The sequence below is a fragment of the Sarcophilus harrisii genome, chromosome 6, assembly GCF_902635505.1.
Source record: "Sarcophilus harrisii chromosome 6, mSarHar1.11, whole genome shotgun sequence".
Classification (NCBI taxonomy): domain Eukaryota; kingdom Metazoa; phylum Chordata; class Mammalia; order Dasyuromorphia; family Dasyuridae; genus Sarcophilus; species Sarcophilus harrisii.
Window position 1 is genome coordinate 193,295,719 of NC_045431.1, and position 22,785 is coordinate 193,318,503.

The following is a 22,785-nucleotide window of genomic DNA, read 5'->3' on the forward strand; positions in this document are numbered from 1 at the left end:
GGTGACACAATTTAATGTTCAAATATTATCAAGTCACTATTATGAATGAAGCTTTGTAAAAGCATCTCTAGAGATGAACAAGTTAAATGTAGGACAATCATGTAACAAGAACACATGCTTTCTATTTCTGTAGACAATTCAGGATACAAAATGTCAACTCAGTTACCTAAGATACATTTTTACGCTTTATTTTAACCTCTGGTTAATTAGCTGGCAGCCTATAGTCTGGTTTTTGGAGTCTGCTCCAAACACTGCTGCTTGAACAGTCTCATTCTGCTAGTAAGAAGGTAATTTTGCAGAAAACATGGAATATCTAGCTTCTCATACTCATCAGTTTAATGTGGAAACTTTTATTGTTATGTGTAAGACATTGAACAGGGTGTTAGGGAATAAAAGTGGAGTTGGGGTGGGTGGACATAGTTTACAGCCGTTTACATAGATGAGTAACGATGGAAAGAAGGGAAAGAGAAACATTAAGAGAATATTAAATTGTTGAAAAGGAGAGAGAAAATTCACTTGTGGAGATCAGGGGACACTAAAAAGGGGGTGGAACCTTGGTAGAGTCTTGAAGGAACCTAAAAATTCTGAGAGGCAGAGGCTTAGAAAGGAGTGCATTCCTGCAAGGGGGATGACTTCTGAAAATGTATGGTGAGACATGGAATGTACAAGCAATAAAGGCTAATATGTTGATTTGTTTGGAAAGCAAGAAGTGTAAAGGGGAAATAAGAATGAAATAGAGAAGGCTATAAAGGTAGGTTGGAACTAGATTGGAGGAGACCTCAGATGCTAAGCTGAAGAGTTTGTATATTATACTAAAGACACAATGGTTCTTTCAGAAAAGATTTTTAAACAGAGAGTGCAATTATTAGACTTGAATCCTGTTGGATTGGAGAAGGAAAAATAGTTCAGTAAAGAGATGAATAGGATCTGAATTAGAGTGGTGAGCATATGAGTGAAATGAGAGGAGAAGCTTCTAGAGATGCTATTGATAAGATTTCACTGTCATTGGTTCCATGGAAAGGTTAGAGTGTGCTGTGTACATCTTAGGTCCCTAATACATGTGTGTCATGTTGAATTTGTTATGTAAAAGGACAGTCACTAAAGGGACAGAGGCTGCTATGCTGTATTCAAATGTTATAAGTTCCCACCATGAAATGGGGAAATTGTCAATTTCATTTAGCAACATATTTATTAAGCATCTCTTATGCCTAGACAATTATGCTAGGCTGAGAGAGCTATAGAGTTTAGATTAAGTGTAGGCTCTGTTCTCATAGGAGTTTACAGTATTATATATTCACAAATAACTAATTCAGAGTGATACCTGAGAAATATATGAAAAAAAAAAAAAAGCAGGCTGCTGTTGTGGCTGCTCCCTTTGTAGCTTTATTTTGGAGGAAGAGTAATGAATGTCCTGAGTTGTCTGATTCAGGTATTCTGAAAGGCATGTAAATAGATACCTTTATGTATGGTAATAGTTTGGATTATGACACTTATGGATGTAAGAGAGGAATTCTGTGATGAGTTAAGAAGTGAATGCATTTTAGCCATGGGGGATTGGCCATTAGACAGGTCTGCCCTCATGGCATGTGTTGATCTTAAAACACATTTTGGTGCTATTATTTCCCTGCTTAGAATCCTTTTAATAGTTTCTAGCTCTTTGTAGGATAAAGTCTAAACTCATTCTGGTAATCACATTTTTCTAAATCACAAACTTCTTTTCCAGTTTTATTCCAGAAGTATGTAAATGCCTTGATTTTATTTTTTAAACATGGTATCTGGCATATAGTAGCCATTTAATACATATTGGGTTTTTTATTTTTATTGATTATTAAAGCTTTTTATTTACAAAACATATGCATGGGAAATTTTTCAGCATTGACCCTTGCAAAACCTTCTGTTCCAAATTTTCCCCTCCTTCCCCTCCTCCTCTCCCCTCCCCCATGGCAGATAGTCCAATACATTACATATGTTAAAATATCTATGTAAAATCCAATATATTTATACATATTTATACAGCTATCTTGCTGCACAAGAAAAATCAGTTCAGGAAGGAAGAAAAAAGTACTGCAAGAGAAAACAAAGTGCAAATAAACAACAACAGAAAGAGTGAGAATGCTATGTGGTGGTTCACACTCAGTTCCCACTGCCCTCTGTCTGGTTGTAGATGGCTCCCTTCATCACTGAACAATTGGAACTGGTTTGAATCATCGCATTGTTGAAGAGAGCCACATCCATCCTTATTGACCATCGTATAGTCTTGTTGCCGTATATAATGATCTCCTGGTTCTGCTCATTTCACTTAGCATCAGTTCATGTAAGCCTCTCCAGGTCTCTCTGAAATTATCCTGCTGATCATTTCTTACAGAACAATAATATTCCATAACATTCATATACCATAATTTATTCAACCATTCTCCAATTGATGGCATCCATTCAGTTTCCAGTTTCTTGCTACTACACAAAGGGCTGCCACAGACATTTTTGCACGTGTGGGCCCCTTTCCCTCCTTTAAGATCTCTTTGGGATATAGGTCCAGTAGAAACACTGCAGGGTCACAGGGTATGCACAGTTTGATAACTTTTTGAGCATAGTTCCAAACTGCTCTCCAGAATGATTGGATCCATTCACAGTTCTACCAGCACTAATACATATTTGTTGAATTGAATTCTTCTCTATAATTTTCTGCATGAATCCTTCTTTCTGGTCAAAATGGTTTAATCACTGTTCATAGAATAAATCGTGTACTTATCCTTCCTTCAAGTCTGCTCTTATTGCTCTTTCTGTCCAGAACCTCCTTCTCCTAATTCTTCTTAGAGGTTAATTCATAAACCTACTTTCTTCATGAAGCCTTTCCAGACCACTCCCACACTTTTCTAAATTCATGGCACTTCTTTATTATATCTCATTAATCCTTCATTTAATCCTCCACTTACTAAAATTTTCATGTATTTGTCTAGTCTCCTTAAGAAAAGATTATGACAGTAGAAGTAAAACTGGATCTGGAGACCCCCTTAGGGGAACCTAAGTTCAAAGCTTTATTCTTGGTTAAGTGGTTTCATCTCTATGGGCTATTGTTTCCTTATTTATAAAATTAAATTGTACTAAATTAGATCTTTAATATTTTATGTGTCATGTACCCCTTTGGCAACCTGGTGAAGATTGAAGACCTCTTCTCTGAATGTTTTATTTTCTTCACTCATAACAGAAGGAAATGTTAAATTTCAATTCAAGTAGGAATTCTTAGCCTTTTTGTGTCATGTCCATTGAAGCTCATAAACCTTATCTCAAAATATTTTTAAATGCATAACATAAATTTATAGATACATAAAATAAACCAAAGGTTAGCAAAAATAAGTATGTATTTTTATTTTAATCTGTGTTCCTGGATCCTCAATCCATATATCTTTGAGGGAAGGAGAATGTCCAAGACCCCAGGTTAAGAATTCCTGGCCTAGATGATTTCTAAAAGGCCTTTCTGCCTGACTGGAATTCTAAAAAAAACCCCTTCTGCCTGACTGGAATTAACTAGCTGAAATTTGTGGTAAGGTTTGTGAAGTCCACGATTGCAGTCTTAAATTTTTTTGTAGCCCTTATAGATAGTACATATTAATAAATATCAGTTGACACAAAATTGTGATATAGTCAGAATCCTCAATAGGAGTTCACAGAGGGCAGGTTCAATGTGGACTACAGTAATTAGAAAAATTTAATGGATGGTATGTCATTTGAAGGATGACTCCAAATAATGTAATTGAATATGTGTAAACTAGATTCTCTATAGCATAAAGATGACATCTGCCTCATTTCCTCCAAAAAGGAGGAATAAAACAAACTATATGTCATCTTTTAAAAGAAAGCTTTGATGCCTTTGTTTTCTCATCATAAGATTCCTGAATATACCCTTCATCTGCCAATCAAGCCTATCCCTATTACAAAAGTTTTTTTAAATTAAATTTTGCATCTGTTTTCTTTCCTTCCCTCCAGAAAAAAAAAGAAAAGCCCTTATAACAAATATGCATTGTTGAGCAAAACAAATTTGGCTATGTTTGAAAATCTGTCTCATACATATTAAGTTCTCACCTCCTATTGGGAGATGGAGAGCAGATGTTAAAGTTCTGAGATCTTTAATAATTGTTTTTATAATGTTTTTGTACAACAAAGATTTTTTAAAAGCCAGGACATTTTATCAAAATCAAACCTACATATCAGTTTATAACTATTTTGTGTCCTTAGAAGGGCTAAACTTGTTCATTATGATTACACACCATTCAGGTTTTTCCATTTATTGTATACTCTTCCTGGTTCTACTTGCTTTTATGTTGTATCAATTCATATGTCTTCTCTATTCTGTCAGTGAGAATACAAACAGTGGGATCATAGATTTAGTCTAAAAATCAGTCAGCAAGCAAGTATTACGCACCTTCTCTATTTGCTTTGATAAATATTGGGAATACAAAGACCAAAAACTAAGGCAGTCATTGTCCTCTAGGAATTGATATTTTATTGGAGAGAGTGGGGGTTGGTGGAGTAGGTTTTCTCACATATCTACAAATGGATATGTACAAAATAAATACATGATGATTTTTGTAGGAGATTTACTAGGGTACACAGGAAAGCCCTTATGAAGGAGGTGGCACTTAAGTAGAGCCTTGGAGAAAAGGGAGACATTTGAGTTCTAGGACAGCTTGTAAAAAAGTGGAAGGCAGGAGACAGAATGGTACTTGGGTGGGATGGGATAGGATGGGGCAGGATGGGGCTGAGAGCTGACTACTGTAGCTGCTGCTGCTGGTGGTGTGTGTGTGTGGGGGTAATGTGTAAATCAACTCAAAGGAATAGGCTGGAACAAGATTGGAAAAGGGTTTTAAATGCAAAACAAAAAGGTTTCTATTTTAACCTAAAGGCTACAGAGAGTCATAGAAACTTCTTGAGCAAAAGAATAAATAACTTGATCATATGTGGCAATTGTGTGAGGATGGATTGGAGAAAGTAAGCCTGGATGAAGGAAAACATGAGAATTATTGTAAGAAGTTCAAGTGAGGTGATGAGGACTGTAGTATGAGGAGAGGACTAGTCATTGAGCCAGAAGAGAGACAGTGTGGTGTGGTGCCTTAACACACTACTTGTGACATTGTAGGTGCTTAATAAATATTCACTGATTGATTTGGAATCAAAAGAGCTGGGTTCAAATCACAAAATTATCTCTTACTATAACCTTGGACAATTAATCCCTTAATGCTGCAATCTAATCCTAGACCAACTTGAAGCTCTCTTCCAGTCTTCCATCTATGATCCTAAGGGACCTTATTTTGGTGTTTTCAGGTGCAGGATAGAGGTGTGAAGGTCTCCCTGGAGGGCAGGAAATGAAATGTTCCTTTGTGGTGGGAAAAATAGTTATAAAACTATCAGAATGTTGAGCCATTGTCTTTGTTTTCTCGGATTTAAACTGAGTTTTAATTGTCCTTATTTAAACAACTCTGTGGTTTGGCTAGGGAGGGAGGCAGAAAGTCTCAAAGTTCTGAAGGTCATTAGTTTTTTTCTTTTAGATTTGCCTTCTTTTCCTTGGGTACTATGGAGTTGATGTTAAAGAGAGTCTCAAAGATTACTTAAGGTATAATCTGACTGGACCTAAATGTGTCAGCCTTCCTCCTGACACATTCCATTCTGCTCTCTTCTCTTTCAGATTTATATTGTTACATTTTAATATAAGCCCAGGTTAAACAATAATTAGCTAGTTAGGCTGATCAAAAGAAACAGCAAGTATCCAGAGCCAGTAAATGATTTTGAATTATCTATTATATTTCCTTTTAAGTGAATCCTTGCTGGTACAGGTAGTGTCTCCCTGCCTGGGTCCCTGGGCCTCCCAAGGGTCTTTTCCAATACAGCTGTTTTCTTAGTAATGGAGGTTACTTAAGACCTTCTCTTTTCTTCCACCACCAAGTCAAAGGCACAGAACGCAACAATATCCAGTATAGGAAACAGCAAATAGGCGTGTTCCTCTTAAATCGTTCAACAAGCATTTTTTAAGCTATAGAGACAAGAATGAAAGTCCTTTCTCCAGGATATATATTCTGTAGAGCTGACAACTTATACATATATTTGTGCTGAAAGATATATACAAAATACATACAAAGTGTCTCCAAATTAGTTGGTGTACTAATTATTTGTGTGTGTGTGTGTATGTATATATATTTGTTAACTCTTTCCCAGTTAATTTTTTTTTTTTTACCTATGTCAACTTTTTCTAGAATTTAATCTAAGAAAGACAAACAATTACATGGAAACACAAAACTGAGTTTAGGGTGGGTATAGGCAGCAGGTTATAAAGACTATAAAGACAAAAATACAAAGCTCCGGTTTGTAGTCACATGGTATCTTGATCAGGTTATTAATACAAAAATCACAAGTTGGGGGTCAGGGTAATTGCATAGTGATCTTAGCAGGATATCCTCGGGCAGGGCTGTTTTTCAAAAAGCTGTAAGTATCAGGTTTGTTCATTGAGTTGTAGGTCCACATGAGCCAGTCTTAGTTGATTTTGTGGCATAGCACGGGGAGTTGGCAGCAAGTGAATACTGCAAGGAATTGCTGATGTGCAAATACTAAAAGGAGTTTCTGATGTGCCCAGCTTAATCAATGCTGAGTTTGTCCTTTGTTTAGCTGGTTCTAATTCCCAGGTCAGTTTGGTCCTCTCTAGATGGTAGGGGAGCTTGAGCAAGTCAAGGTGGTTAGTAAAAATTATTAACTGCCTCACTTTTATGCCAGCTTGATGCTTTTAGTCCAAACTACTCAACAGTGAGTTAGTTTGAGTCAAGAAGTTATTATTATAGAATCTTGTCAGGAAAGGGCAAGAAGAGCAATGTTGAGTTAAGTTCCCATTCAAGAGCTGCTTATAAGTTACTGGAAATGTTGTCTGTTTATGGGCTTCTGTAATTTTTTTTAATCTGTATTTTCTGTGGACTAAAATAAGAACAGTTTGCTACTTGATATACATTTAGTACCTTAGTTGTGCTTGTACAAGAGCTCGAAGATCCTATTATCCACATTTGCAGAAACCTGGACCTGAACATATTTGGAGATTTACTAGCGTAACCTCTAGAATAGAACCAAAAGAGATAGTTCTTTTCTTTGGGTCCGCTCCTAAATTTGGACCTGGTCTTTGTGAACCCAGAGAACTTTGTTGTTCTACACACTGAAATTATATTGTATTTATTTTATGTGTATTTGTATTACTTATTTGTATACCTGTTATTTATTCCCAGTAGAAAATAAGTTACCCTAGGATCAGGAGGGTTTCATTTTTGTCTTTATAACCCAAGCTCTTAGCACAGTTACTAATAGCAAATGACTAATATTGTTGTTGAATTGAATGTTTGTAAAAGCTGGATCTTTTCTGTAAGCTGCTTGACACCAGATACTTGAAAATTGTGTCATCATTGTTTAGCAGTATGATCCTCTGTAAACACTAAATAAATTGTTGAAGAATTATTGAGTTGAATCTATTTTTTACAGTTCTTCATCCAAAATTTTGTTTTTATCAGATCTGGACGTGACTCTTTGGAATTTTGCATGGCTGATGATAAGGGTGCACAATTGTTCATCATGCAACAATAATAATTTTGTTGTCGTCCTGCTTAATGCTTTTCTGTAATGGTAGTTCTGGCTTAACTACAAAGAAAATTTTCAGACATTGCATTATTGGTTGAAGTATACTGTAAATTTTTACCTTGAAAAAGCTTATGAATTGCAGCATAATAGTACTTTTCATTGATTTTTTTCCCCCTTCCCAGACCAATAACATTTTTATATTCTTATAAATTTTTAGTTAGATTTGTCAGTATAATATCTTGATCATTGAATTGTAGAAATTTAGATCCAAATAAGGCCTTAGAAATCCTTTAGTTCAACTCTTTCATTTTACAGAGGAGAAATCTGAGGTTCAGGAAAAATCTAGCTAATATAGGCGCTACTCATGTGGTCTGTGTTAGAACTGAAGCTGGAACCCAGTGAGCCAGGAGCAGCCTTTTTGGTGAAGTGTACATTATACTTGATGTTTTAAATTTCTTTTTTGGTTTTACTGTTTTAATGAGAATTAGGTTGTGTGATGTCTTATGGAAGCCATGTAAGTAAGTAAAGCACTGGCCTATGTTCTGAGGAGTCTCCAAAGGAATCTTTTATGAGAATAATCTACTTTTCATTTTCTTGAAACACTTAAATTGCCCGAGGGGAATAGAATGGAGAGTTCCCCTTTCCCTAACCTCTTAGGGGAAAATCTTGATAAATGAGAAAAAGAAGATAGAGTCATAGTTCAAGGATTTATAATTAGTTGATGCTATAGAGATCAATTTGATTCCAAATCCATTGTTCTTTCCACTGCATAACAGATGGCAGTGGCCACCCTGGAGCTTTATCTTCAAGATCTGCTAGTATGTTATAAATCCAGAGTTTGGGGATCCTGTTGCAATATATAGCATTTTAGAGGAAAAAATTTCCTGTCTGGAACTTTGTTGGAATCAGTGATAACTACTGCAAAAATGGCTATTCACTTGAGCTAGATGAATTACATCCATGAGTAACTCACTGAGAGAATTAGCAGATGTGTTTGCTAAGCTACTATCTAAGTGATATATGAAAAACTGTAGAGAAATGCTGTCAAACTAGAAAAAGAAAGAGCACAGAGTCTCCAAATTATAGGCCAGTGAGCTGGGTTTTGATTCTTGGTAAGAGTCTAGAATTTCTTAATAAAGAGGTTGTTGGTCGGCGTGTAGAAAAGGAAGTGGGTGATCACAAAGAACCATCATTGTTTAACCAAGAACCAGTCATGCCAGCTTAGCTTTATTTCCCCCTTTCAGAAGAATAGAAAATTGTCAGATTAAAGAAAAACTATGGATATAATTTACCTTTATTTTTTGCAAAATATTTTTCAGTTTAATATTTTTGAGTAATAGAGAAATGTAGACTACATAATAATAGTTATATGGATTAGAAAATAGTTGAATGAACTCACAGTATTCATTAATATGTTAGTATCACCTTGGAAGGAGGTTTCTTGTAGAAATTCCAGGGATCAGTCCTTTGCTATTTTATCATTTTTATCAATGATTTGAAGAAGACCTAAGTGGTATACTAATCAAATTTGCTGATGACCTAAAACAAAGATTGCTAATTGTACAGGATAACAACATAATGATTCAGAAAGGAGTTGTCAGGTTAATACAGCGAGCTAAATCTAGTAGGAGGCAATTAATAGGAATAAAGTCATATTTGAGTTTAAAAATTGACTAAACAAATTATGGATGGGGAGTTATGGTTAGCAAAATGTTTGAAAAAGGTCTTGGTGTTTTAGTGAACAGCAGGTACTTTATGAATCAGTAATGTCACATGATAGCCAGAAAGTCAATTATTGGCAACTTGGGTAGCATTGAGAAAGATAGCATCTAGGAGCTAATAGTTTCTCTATAGTTGATCCTGATTCAAGCGCTTCGGTAATACTGTGTTCTGTTTTGGAAACCACAATTTAAGAAGGACACAAATTAAGAAGAAGAAGCTGGAGAGGATTTAGAGAATGATCAAAATGTTGAAAGGGTGTAGCATTTGTGCCATATGAGAATGAATTGCAGAAACTGGGGATATTTAGCCTATAGAAGAGAAGACAAAACAAAAACAACAACAACAACAACAACAACAAAAAAAAAACCCTAAAAACCCAAAACAACAGAACCTTGACATTATTATTTCTGATTCTCTTCTCCTTTCCCTAAGACAAAAGGGAGCTTTCCTTTTTGCCAAGGTCAGCATGGTCACTCAGTGATCTCCTATTTTCTCTAATATTTAACCTCTCCCTATCTACTAGTTCTATCTTTATTGCCTTCAAACATGTCCAAGTCTGCTACAATCTATTAAACCTTTACTAGCCTATATCATCCTAATCCTTTGTAATTTGACTTCCGACCTAATTTCTCTTATAAGTTAGTTATATTTTTACTGCTCAAGCAGATGATCTTTTCTTAGTCCTTATCCTGCCTTATTGGTTTACTACATCTGACAATGTTAACTATTTTCTTTTCCTGGATCCCTTCCTTATTTTCTCCTAGTTTTTATAATCGCTTCCTTACCTAGGTTCTACCCACTAGCTGTGGATAGAACCCCCAGGTTCTATGCCATATGTTGTTCTGTATCTCTGTCTCTCTTTTTCTCTCTTGTCTCTTTCTGCTCCCACAGGTTAAACCACCTTTTCTGTACAGATGACTCTTAGGTTTATATGGCCAGCATCTGTCTTTGTGCCTCAGCCCCACATCACCAAGTGTCTGTTATACATTTCAGTTTGGATTTCCCAAAATTGAATTTAGTGTCTTTCTCACTTTCTTTTCTTTGGAAAAAAAATTATTTAGTATTTCCCCCTTACATTTAAAATAACTTTTTACGTTTGTTTTTAAAACTTTTGAGTTGTAAATTCTCTTCCTTATCCCCACCCCATTCATTTCCCATTAAGAAAACACATGTGAAGTTATAAAAAACACTTCCATAAAAATCATGTTGTGAAAGAAAACATAGATCTCCCACTTTTAAAAAAAACAAAACAAACTCAAGAAAAATAAAATGAAAGGGGGGATGGGAAGGGAGAAAAGGAGGTAGGGAGAGAGAATTCTTCAATCTGTATTCAGATACAATCAGTTTCTTCTCTGGGTATGGATAAGATTTTTTATCATAAGTCCTTCAAAGTAGCGATGAATCATTGTACTGCTGAAAATAGGAAAGCATTAATAGCTGATCATCCCAGAACATTATTTTGTATACAGTACATTTCACTTTGCTTCTGTTCCTGGAGAACTTTCCAGGTTTTTTTCTGAGAGCATCCTACTTATCATTTCCCATAGAACAATAATATTCCATGACAATTACATACCATAATTTATTCATCCATTTCTCAATTGCTGGGCATCCCCTCAAATTTCAGTTTTTTGCCCTGAGAAGAGAGCTTCTTAAATATATATATATATACACATACATATAGATTCTTTTCCTTTTAAAAAAAAATCTCTTGGTATTCATGTTTAGTAGTGTTATTGTTAGATCAAAGGATATGCGCGAATTTATAGCTCCTTAGGCATGGATCATGTCCTTTGATCATTTATCATTTGAGGCATGGCTCTTACTTTTTATAAATTTGACTCAGTTTTCTCTGTGTTTGAGAAACAAGGCCTTATCAGAGAAACTTCCTTCAAAATTCTTTTTACAATTACTATTGCTATTTCCCCCCACTTTTTCTAATCTTTTTCTTCTTTCACCCTGTCTGTCTTCAAAAGTGTTTTGCTACAGACCACTCTCTCCCCCAATAGGCCCTCTCTTTTATCACTCTCCTCCCTTCCCATATCCATTCCCCTCCTATTTTCTTGCTGGGTAAGATAGATTTCTATACTCATATGAAGTGTTTGTTATTTCCTTTTTGAGCCAATTCTGATGAGAGTAAGGTTCACTCGTTCACCCTCTCCCCCTTTTCCTCTCCTCTGTAAATGCTTTTTTCTTGCCTCTTTTTTTATGGCTAACAACTTATACCATTGCACTTCTCTCCCGTTCCCTTTCTCCCAATACATTCCTTTCTCACCCCTTAATTTCATTATTTGTAAAAGATAATCTCTCTTCATATTCAACTCACATCTGGGCCCTCTATCTATGTATACTCCTTCAAACTGCCAAACTTTAATGATAAAGTTCTAATGAGTTACTAATATCATTCTCCCATGTATCAATATGAACCTTCTTATAATATGATATCTCTTTTGTGATTACTTCCTTATACTTCTCCTGAGTCATATATTTGAAAAATTTCCATACAGCTCTGGTCTTTCCATCATTCATGCTTGAAAATCTTCTATATCATTGAATGTCCACCTTTTTTCCTTCAGGATTATACTCAAGTTATGCTGGGTAGGTGATTCTTGGTTGTATACTAGTTCCATTGCTCTATGGAATATCATTCCAAGCCCTCCTGTCCTTTTAATGTAAAAGTTGCTAAATCTTGTGTTATTCTGACTGTGGCTCCATCATACTTGAATTGTTTTTTTCTGGATGCTTGCACTAATTTTTTCTTGACCTGGGTGTTCCAGAATTTGTCTATAATTAATATTCCTGGAAGTTTTCATTTTGGGATTTTCTTCAGGAGGTGATTGGTGGATTCTTTCAATTTCTATTTGATATCTAGAACATCAGGACAGTTTTTCTTGATAATTTCTTGAAAGATGATGTCTAGGCTCTTTGATCATGACTTTCAGGTAGACCAATAATTTTAAAATTATTTCTCCTGGATCTATTTTCCAGGTCAGTTGTTTTTCCAGGGAAATATTTTACATTTTTTTGGTTTTGCTTTGTGTTTTGTTGTATCTTGATTTCTCATAGTCATTAGCTTCTATTTGCTCAATTTTAATTTTTAAGGAATTATTTTCAACAGTGAGCTTTTGCATTTCCTTTCCCAATTAGTCAATTTTGTTTAATTTTAAGGCATTCTTTTCTTCATTAGCTTTTTGCATTTCCTTTGTATTACTCTCAATTCTTTTCCTAATTTTTCTTCTCTTTTACTTGATTTCCAAAATCTTTTGAACTCTGCCATAACCTAAACCTCCAATTCTTAATTTTCTTGGAGGCTTTGGATGTAGTAGGACCTTGGACTTTGTTATCTTTTTTTGAGTGTGTGTTTTGATTTTCCTTGTCACCATAATAACTTTCTGTGGTCAGAATCTTTGTTGTTGTTTGCTCATTTTCCTAGCTTATTACTCTGCTTTTAACTCTTTGTTAAAGTAGGGCTCTGTTTCCAGGGTGGAGGATGCACTGTCCCTAGTTTCAGGGGTTCTGTGCAACTGTTTTCAGAGATCCTCCTAGGTTCATGATCACAGACCCTCTCTTCTGCCCTGGAGCCATGAGGAGGATCCCCTCCTCACTGTGGTCTGAAGCTGGGGCAGGGCTGGTGTCTGGGCTCTTACTCTGGGATTGCCTACTGGACTTCTACCTGATTCCACAGACTTTCTCTGTTGACCTTCTAAGCCCTCTCTAGTGTCTCTGAGCTAAGAGGGTTAGAAACTGCCAGTATTGTTGCTGAATCTGAGGTTCCTAGATTCTACTACTCCACTGGTGTGGGGGTGAGGTCAAGCTGGACTTCTATCCTGGTGTCACAGATCTTTTGTGCCGACCTTCTAAGTTGCTTTTGGTTGGAACCTGCTCACCTCCATCTTTCTGGGTGTTCTAATTCTCTAAAAATTGTTTAGTGTTTTGGGGGAGAAATTGGGTGAGTTCCTGCCTTTACTCTGCCATCTTGACTCTACCTCTCAAATAAAAGTTTGTGAGTTCTTACAGACTTAGTCCCCCCCCCCCCCCTTTTTTTTTTTTTTTTAAAGTACCATCCTTTCTCTTGCTTTGTAATTTTGGTATTGTCATGGAATCTCCTCATTCCTTTTCTTTACACATATCAAGGCAGTTGTCAAATTTTGCCATTTCTACCCCCACAATATCTCTTACATACAATATCTCTCTACCCATAATTACCACCTCTGTTTAATCAATCAATCAAGAAGCATTTATTAAGCTCTTATGTGTCAGGCGTCATGCCAAGGGCTGGGAATACAAATATCAAGAATGAAACAGTATGTACTCACAAAGACTTTTATGTTCTAATGAAAAAGGAAAGAAGTCCGTACATAAAAACAGCATAAGTGTAAATTGAATAAATGACATTATATATAAAGTAGGTAGCACAGTAAGACTGGCTTCCTGAAGTGAGGATTTCAATGGAGAATCCAGGGAATGATAAGGAGAGAGGATGAAAGAGATGTAAGATCTGAGTGAAGAGAAGGTTTGAAATAGGTAATCACTTAGGGAGAAGTTAAAGAACTAAGCTTTGCTTCTGTAAAGCTAAATGATATGAATGCACTTGTTGATTCACTATCAATAAAGACCGTTTACTTAATAGCAAGATTAAAATGCCTTTTTAGCCAATCAACAAATTCTTATTAAATGTCAGTTTTGCTGGAAGCATTTTATAATGTATAAAAAGAAATATTGATGGAATTTCATTCTAAAGTGAAAATTTGGGGAAAAATAGTAAAGTAATTGTTCATGAATAATTTGTAGCAGCCATTGCATTTGTGTAGGGCATCTGTCAGTGGTTTTATTATTGAGGAAGATGAAGTTGCCTAGTGAAGCCAAAAATTCAGATTTTTATTACATTTTAATTTTTGTATATAATTTTTCCTTCTCTCCCCAAGCCCCCCAACCCCTCCAGTATGGGTTTTAGTTCTATCTGTCCTCAAATAACTATTGATTTCTGTCAATCAAATAATATGTATTAGGTGCCTGCTTTGTTCCAGACCTTTTACTTAACACTGAGTACAAAGAAAGGCATGAAACCACATAGTCTTTAGCTTTCAAGGAACTCATGGTCTAATGGGAAAGACAACTCATCTAATTATGATAAATTGGGGTGATCTTAGAGGAGATTTTGGAGGCTATGGTTCCACCCTCCAATCAGGATAGAGGGTAATAAGCAACATATATATCAGATCTCATCTCTTATGTATTATATGTATTTATAAATTGTAAATATGGTCCTAGCAACATCTACAAAATAGGTTTCTTTAAATTTCCTGTGTGATAGGTACCTGAAACACTGCATAAAACTTCAGTGTATTGGTGATTCCCTAGCTGCTAGTGCAATTTTATTTTGTTACCAGTTTCATCCATAAGTTGCAGAAATGTGATTGAATAAAAAGTTCAGTCTTGACTGATATTTTAAACAGTGAAGCTTTACCAACTTAATAGGCAACTTGAAAATATAGATCTAACTTCACTTCTGTTTTAATTTTTCAGGTGGGTTTGCTTTTGTATATGAAGCTCAAGATCTTGGAAGCGGTAAAGATTATGCTTTAAAGGTAACAGTTATTGGAAAATTAAACATTTAATCGAAAGATATTTTGAAATATATACAAGCATTTCCCCAAATGAAAAAAGTCCAAAATTGGAGATAAAAAAAATCTGATATTTCTCTTTTCCCTTTTTCCTGATGTGTCACACTTGAATTTTTCCTTCCTTTTCTGTGGTTGCCATCATAGCCTTGGAGTGGACTCTGAAAGCTAATCACTTTTAAAGTGTACTTGGAGCATCTTTGGCAAGTTTATTCAATGATTAATGGTACTAGCCTTCATGTTCTTTCCTTTTTTTGATATTAATTTGACACTAAAAGGGAATTTGTAATTCCTCACTAACATCCTAAAAGACTTCAGTAGACTTAGGACAGGAGAGAGGGGAGTCTGTTTAAAAACTAAGAATCTTAATTTTTAGCCCGAATTAGTTTGGTGATTTGGGAAAAGTCACTTACTCCCATTCTTTGAGCTATAGTTTCTCTGACTATAAAAAGAAAGAACTGGACTAGTTGATCTCTAAGGTACTCCTAACTTTAACTTTAGTGTTTTTTGATGTGCTGTGTACCAACCAATCATTTTCTATTTTGGGAAGAGCCTCCTCTTTGTTGGAGATTAACTGGATAAGGGAGCCAGTCCATTTATTAAATTTTGTTGTGGCATCTATTGGTTAGTCATGTCTGACTCGTCTTGATCCCATTGGGGTGTTCTTGGCCCAGTTACTGATGAGGTTTGCTGTTTCCTCCTTTAACTGATTTTGTAAATGAGGAAACTGAGGCAAACAGGGCTAAATTACTTTAAAGTTAAATGTTGTCTGGATTCCTCTTTGTAAATTCAAATCTGGCCTCAGACTATCGACTATGTTACCTTGGGCAAATCATTTAACTCTATTTGCCTCAATTTCCTCATCTGTAAAATGATCTGGAGAAGGAAATAAGAAACTGAAGAAACAAAAGAAAACCCTGAACAACAATTTTAATTGTAGTCACTGAAAGCACCACCTCGTTGTTTTTGGTTCTTGTCCCTTTTATAACATTCTATCCCATACTGCCCCCTTCTCTTTTCACTTCATTTACCCTTGGTCTTCTGTTTTCTTTGTTGCCCATAATCAGTAAAAGTTTGTTTTCAAATATCTGTTTGTCTAATTAGGACAAAAGGTATATAATCTAAAGAGTTGAGTCTTTTTTCTTAACATAAATTGTGCTTATTCCTCAATAAGATATGTACATATTTATTCTTGTAAGTTAAACATGTCATCTTCAAAGAACAAATATCAAATTTTAATCTATTCCTTCTTTTTGTGATAAAGAGGCTGCTGTCCAATGAAGAGGAAAAGAACAAAGCAATCATTCAAGAAGTTTGTTTTATGGTATCCTTTTTCTGAAGACTTTAAATGTGAAATCACTTTATATTTTAAAAGACATAAAACTCGAGTTAAATGACAATTATAGATCAGAATAGGCCTACTTTTTATCAGACAACTCACATTAAACAGATGTGCTACTTGACTTACAGGCTGGTTCCATAGAAAAAGAGGATTTCTCTTCCCTACATTGGGATCCTGATTTATATTAAAATAGTTTGCAGCATTATAAAGAGTCTTTTTTGTCAAAAGAAAAAGAAAGGTATAAGATATATATGGATATATTTATTGTACTGATATGTTTATGCTGTTACAGCTGTTATACTTTGGCTGTCCTCTTGGCACCTTTTTTGAATGTTTTAATGGTTAATACAAGTTACAAGCAGGATTTAAGTATCTTGTCTTCTCTTCTTCCTCCTCCTCAAAAATTCCTAAGTACTAAGTACTAAGAATTCCTGAGTGCCCATGACCACCTTATGTTCTGTCAGAGATCAGAGTGTACCAAAGGCTTGGTTGCTTTCTCTTGAAGAAGCATTGCTCTGAAGCAGCATTATGTGTGAGGTGGCTCTCTGAATGACTTCTGCCTGTAGGTAGTTGTTAGGGGCAGCTCCCCTAGCATACAGTGTGTGTTCCTCTCATGGCTCTTCTTGCATTCAATTTATTTGTCTTGCTGTGCCTGCTTGCTTGATATCTTCCATCTTCTGTGGATTTCCTTATTTGCCAAAAGCCATCATTGCTCTTTCTTCTAAAGAAGTTCTGAAAGACCTTTTCCATGAAGTCTTAAGTAACTGGATAAGATTTTGTTTTCCTCTTGTCTTTGTATCCCTAGTGCTGTGCTCAGGGCTTTGCACACAATAGTAAGTGGCAAAGGAGTAAATTGACAAAGCCCTGAAGTTGGAATCAAAGGAACTGAATTCAGATCCCATCTCTACCTTTCATCTTCTGTAAAGTGAGAGGGTTGGACTAGATCATTCCCCAGGATTTCCAGCCCTGTGATTGTGTTGCCTAATAAATGTTCATTTGAAAAATTGGACATTTTGGATATGTCTGTATGTCTAGCCTGTTTTCCCCCTCTAAAAATGAGGGAGTTGGGTTGTTGTCTCCAAACAAATATTTGTTAAATGCTTACTTTGTGCAAAACACTCCTTACCCAGGGCTCTGAAAGAGCCCTTTATCTAAAAATTTAGATAAAGACACAGACCCTGATCTCCTGGAGCTTTATTGTTTGTTTGTTTGTTTTGTTTTTTTGTTTATTAATTCTCTGTATTTCACTGTTGTGTGTGGACTGCTTTATAAGCTGTCTAGCAGCAGGGGTTTTTTTTGCATAGTGAATGTCCTCATCCACTTTTTGGGATTGACTATATCCTAACTTGCAGGCTAGGGTTATTTTACAGATGAGTGAGTGCTCATCTTTTTTCTCTCTTATTGCTTTCACCCTTCTGTGTTCTGACTCTTGACTTCCTGCTTCCTTTTTCCACTTTTCTTTTTCTGTTAAAATTATAAAGTAATAGCACTCATGGGCAGCATCTATATTAAAGTATATTTTTAATTTACTCTTTATTGGGTAGTGTGTGTAGATTTTAGAGATGTCTTCATATTTCCTCTTTAACAAATTGACTTCAGAAAAAACTTTCTGGGCATCCTAACATTGTCCAGTTCTGCTCTGCTGCATCAATAGGAAAAGAAGAATCTGATACTGGACAAGCTGAGTTTCTTCTGCTCACTGAACTCTGCAGAGGTAGGATTTTCCTTTTGGGTATCACTGTTTGTGATTGCTTTTCTTTCTTTTTTTTTTTTTTTATAGTTGTGAAATATATGTGGGCATTTTCTGTGCCCACCAAGCTTCTCTTATAAAATGCTAAGTCTGGTTTGAACCTAGACTCCTAATGAATGCCAGAAGAGATATTCTTTGTTGATATGCATTTATTACAGAGAATGATTGGAAACATGACTCTTTCCAGGGTTAGTATGCTTACTTCATAGGGAATAAGAGAACCTACCTTGCCAACCACAGAGCAAGTCTCTCTTTCCACTGGCCTTCTCTTCTCTTGACTTGTCAATACTCATTGTTTGCTTTTTGTGAAATGTTTCTACAAATCATGCTGTAAATATTAAATTAAATGTTTCTTGAGTAGGCAGTATATTGTTCATTAGGTACAAGGAGATAGCAGAGGATGAGAAAAGTGACCTTGAAAAGTCAACAGAATTGTGAGATATTGTGTCTTTAAGGTCTTATGCTTGACCTTAGGAAACTAATGGGTTGTATTGCAAAGGTAATACAAACAGGAGTTGTGTAAGTACTCTCCTGTAACCCTGAAGGTCAATATTTGATGATTTGTACTTGAGGAATGTGATTTATCTGGGATGGATCAGAATTGGGAGTGCTTATAAAGTGATATTGTATATAATGGTTTGGGCACATTCTCTTGGTGGAAGACTTAAATGTACACATTTAAGTAAAGTGCGGTAATGAAGGTGGAACCTCCACTAAAACTCTTTTTGACACTTTTTTTCCCTTCTCCCATCTTTCTCATCACCTTTGTGTTCATCATCATCATCTGAGGGATTCAGAAATCCCTCAGAAATCTTCCCTAAACATAAATAACTAAATTCAGTGGATAGGTCAGAGGATCATAGATCTAGAGGTCCTTTGGAAGGAATTCTGCAAATGAAGATCTGAATAGAGGGCGGCATAATTTTTAGCAGTGTTTTCAATCACATGCTTCCTTTTTTTTTTTGTTCCATTTCATTTTCAAAAAATCCCCTGGAAAGCATTTTTATGCTCATTTTATCTTGATTCTGATTCACTAAATGTTTATCATTTTGTGTAAGACAGTATTTGGAAGAAAAGAAATGAAAATATATGTAAAAGAGTTCCTATAACCCTGGTATGTATGTATGTGTATATATATATATATATATATATATATATATATATATATGTATCATTTCTAAATTTTAAAAAACACGAGTTGATAGTTTATAAAATATTTTATAGAATTACCATATAATTGTATTTTATTTATCCTTGTGTTCTGAAAAAGAAAAAAAAAGGGTATAAATGAGAAGTAGACTGTCATAATTTGTCCCAGTATTGTTATTCTTAGCTAATGATTAAGACACAGAATGCATATTTTAGTAATAGGAAAAAAAGTGAATTAATTAGAAAAATTAATATATTGAATATATATGACTTTCTACATTTTACAAAAGAACAGAAAGTGAACATTTTTCTACTTGTGAAGTATTCATGGTTAATCCTTGTAACAGAGTTCATAGAATTTTACATTTAGAAGAGACATTAAATACCACTTAACTCAACTTCTACTTGAATAGGAATTCTCCTGCAACATTATTGAAGACTTAGATAGTTGGCTTAACTTGTAATTAGAGAAATCTTTTCCATTTCCTCAAAGGCATGCTAAGGATAAAGGGGACATTGTCTCAGGTTCCAGGAAGAGCTTGTCTACATATGGTGAAAATTGTTCTCAGATTCCCAAATGGGCACATTTTGATTGTGAACTGTGGATATGCAGATATTTTCTTATGCCCAGCTCAGTATGTGACATTAGAATATCACAAATGCTTTTTTTTTTTCCCCAGCTATTTTCTTTTGTGTTTTAATCATCTTTTTTTTTTTTTTTTTTTTTTTTTTTTTAAATAAGTCTCCTTCCTCTTTCCCTATTCAGTAAGCAATCCTAAAGAGGAAAAAAAAGAAAAAAAAAGCATTTCAGCAAAATCAATTAGTAGATCAACTGAATTTGGCAGTTTATGCAGTAGTCTTTTTTATCTGTGCAAAGAAGAGGGTGCATTTTCTCTACTCTTCTTTTGGCCTAAGCTTTTTGGTAATTATAATAATATAGCATTATGAGTCTTTTTGGGAGAGGATTCTTTCCATTTTCAAATGCCTTTTACATTGCAAACCTTTCTCTACATTTCGTATCATTTTTTTTTCCTAATTCATTTTCCATTGTATTTCATTCTTGTTCTGTTTCTTAACCATTCTTGAAATGCTTTCTTTTTGTGTAAAATCTCATTTTGCCTTTTATTTTCAAAGTTAGAAGGTCCCTTAGATTTCATCTTATGCAAGAGAAAATTGGTGCTCTGAGAAGGGAAGGGGCTCATGGGTGATCACATGGCTAATTAGTACACAGATCTGAAGTTTGAGCTTCTTCTCCTCTCGTTGTTGGAAGTGCTCTGCTGTTGGGGGTAAGATAGCTAGAGCATCTATGATTCAAACTTTGTCATAGCTAGTAAAAACACCCCCCAGAATCATTGGGTAGCACGTTTAGGATCAGTTTTCTGTGATAATTTGGGGGATCTTTTGCAGAAATTTTTTCAACTCATATGTAATTAATATAATTTAGTAAGATATGATAGATTTTATTTTTTAATTTTTAAAAAATTAGAATGATTTATATACATCAGTACTTTTTAAAAAGTACTGAATGATTACATTCATTTTTACCTAAACAAGTTGAAAAAGTGGCTCTGACCTCTTTTCTCTTAAAATGGTTTTTAGGCAGTTTTAATTTACTCTTTTTCCTCTAGTGGGAATTTGTGTGTGTGTGTGTGTGTGTGTGTGTGTGTGTGTGTGTGTATATGAGTGACAGTTATTAGGAGAGTATTGTATGGGGAACAGAGGGTGACAACTCTCTGGGAAGCCTGAGGGAACATCATAGCCTGGAAATAATGTGAGAATTCTTGAATTGTAGTATCTCTCCAAAAAATATGCTTATGTACCTGGTACCATTATGTGATTCTCATATTCTTCTAAAGTTGCACAGGGTCTAGAGTTATGCAAGTACCTTCTTTGGAGGTTCCATGCTGCTAGTTCAATTTTTTCCTGTGTAGATAGGATCCTTTTAGAATAGTCTCTTATCATGTATATTAAGATTTTTTGATATTTTTGGTATTTCATTTAATAATTATGCAGTTACTGAACACTTAATAAATCCATGGCTCTGTGCTATTTACTTATCTATGCTATTTGGATTTTGTCAGCCTTGAAAACCACTGGGGCTGGCATAAATCCAGGGGAAAACCTTCTATCCCATTGTTTCTATAATTACTCATGATAGCAGAACCCAGTTCTTTCACTGCTTTGTCCTAATTAGACAGCTTGAATTCTTGTTCTTTGTTGCCCTCTTTTGGCTGTTGTTGGTCTTTGTGAATACCTTGAACTTAAAAGAGTTTCTATTTTTATCACCCCCCCTTCCCCCCCCAAATTACTTATGGAAATACCCAAGGCTACTATCTTGCCCGTTCTCAAATCATAGACTTGTTTGTCCCAAGCCTTCAGTAGTCTCAATACAACACTTATTATTTTTAAAAAAAAACTTTTCTTTTGGCTTTTATAATTTTTAATATTTTTAATTTAAATCCCTCATTCCAATAAATCATCCCTAAGTTTGATGTCTTCTGCATGTTTGTTCACTTTTCTGTAAAGCCAAGTCTTTGTGCATCTTTGTCATTCTCATTCCTTCCCCCTTCCACTCCCTCCCAATATCATTTCTTTACTTGCTTTGGTTTTTCTTTACTAACCTATAGGAATAATTGATGGTCGTGGGGGGAAGAAATAGGAAAAATGAAAGCCATCAATAATCTACAAACTGATTAATCAGTCATTCCCTTAACAATCCAGAGTAACAAGTCATAGTTTTATACCCGAGTCCCACAGAAGTCAGGGTAGACCTTGTGAATGAAAGAAGTACAGAACTAGGACTTGTGACATTTTTGTAAATACATTATCTTATAATGTGGTGATAAGTTAGTTGACAAAATATTTTTTGTTAAACTTTGTCCTGAATTCAGAGCCCCAGGAAAATTCCCTGTCTGGGTGAGCCTTGCTCTTTGAAAGAGTTCCCAAGCACTAAGCTATAGACAAAGCTCCAAGCTTTAAATACTTTTTAATAACTGGGTAATAGAGTGATTCATAGCATTATAGTTTATTAGAATAAACCTGTGTCACTGTGATTTGCCTGTCTAAATGGTACTGGTCAGGGATGGCCCAGAAATATAATGTTAAATCACTGTAGCTTAATGAAGTATAGTGATTGTAGAAACAGGTTTTGTCTTTAGCCTTTTCTCACCCATGGCCTAATTTAGTAGTAGCCCTGAAATTGGTCCAGTTTTGGGGAATGATGAAAATGCAGACCGTATGCCCATTTTTGTTCAATTGATTTTGTGAGATCATGGAATTATTACAAATCATGCTAATAAAAATATTTTATTTTTGTCAGTTATTTTCTGATATATAAATTAAATCTGATAGGACCATAGGTTTTAGATTTGGAATGAGCCACTCTAGTCCAACATTATTTTATGAACATGGAAACTGAAGTCCAAAGATGTTAAATGGCTTTCTGAGGTCAGAAGCATCAGTGGGGGAGGCTGGCGTATGAGAATAGGAAAGGAGAATAAGATTTTCCCATCTGAAATCTGATCCTTTGGCCTGAAAGGTCTTGACTCCTTGTGACCCCATTTGGGGTTTTCTTGGCAAAGATATTGGAGTGGTTGGTC

General features: G+C 35.2%; 1 protein-coding gene across 10 annotated transcripts in view; it reads left to right on the plus strand.

The window, feature by feature from the left end:
• GAK (cyclin G associated kinase) overlaps positions 1-22,785 on the plus strand; it is a 131,017-nt gene that overhangs the window by 3,996 nt on the left and 104,236 nt on the right. For 8 of the 10 annotated variants that reach the window (XR_004230037.1, XR_004230038.1, XM_031941635.1 and 5 more), the window contains exons 2-4: positions 14,851-14,912; positions 16,210-16,269; positions 17,887-18,001. Coding sequence is in view for 7 of the 10 variants with exons in the window: in XM_031941635.1 (XP_031797495.1) it covers positions 14,851-14,912; positions 16,210-16,269; positions 17,887-18,001 (237 nt within the window). In the remaining 3 variants the exon portion in view is untranslated. Of the gene's footprint in view, positions 1-14,848; positions 14,913-15,092; positions 15,172-16,209; positions 16,270-17,885; positions 18,002-22,785 lie in introns of those variants that run through there. The other 2 variants (XM_031941637.1, XM_031941638.1) reach the window with 2 other exon arrangements.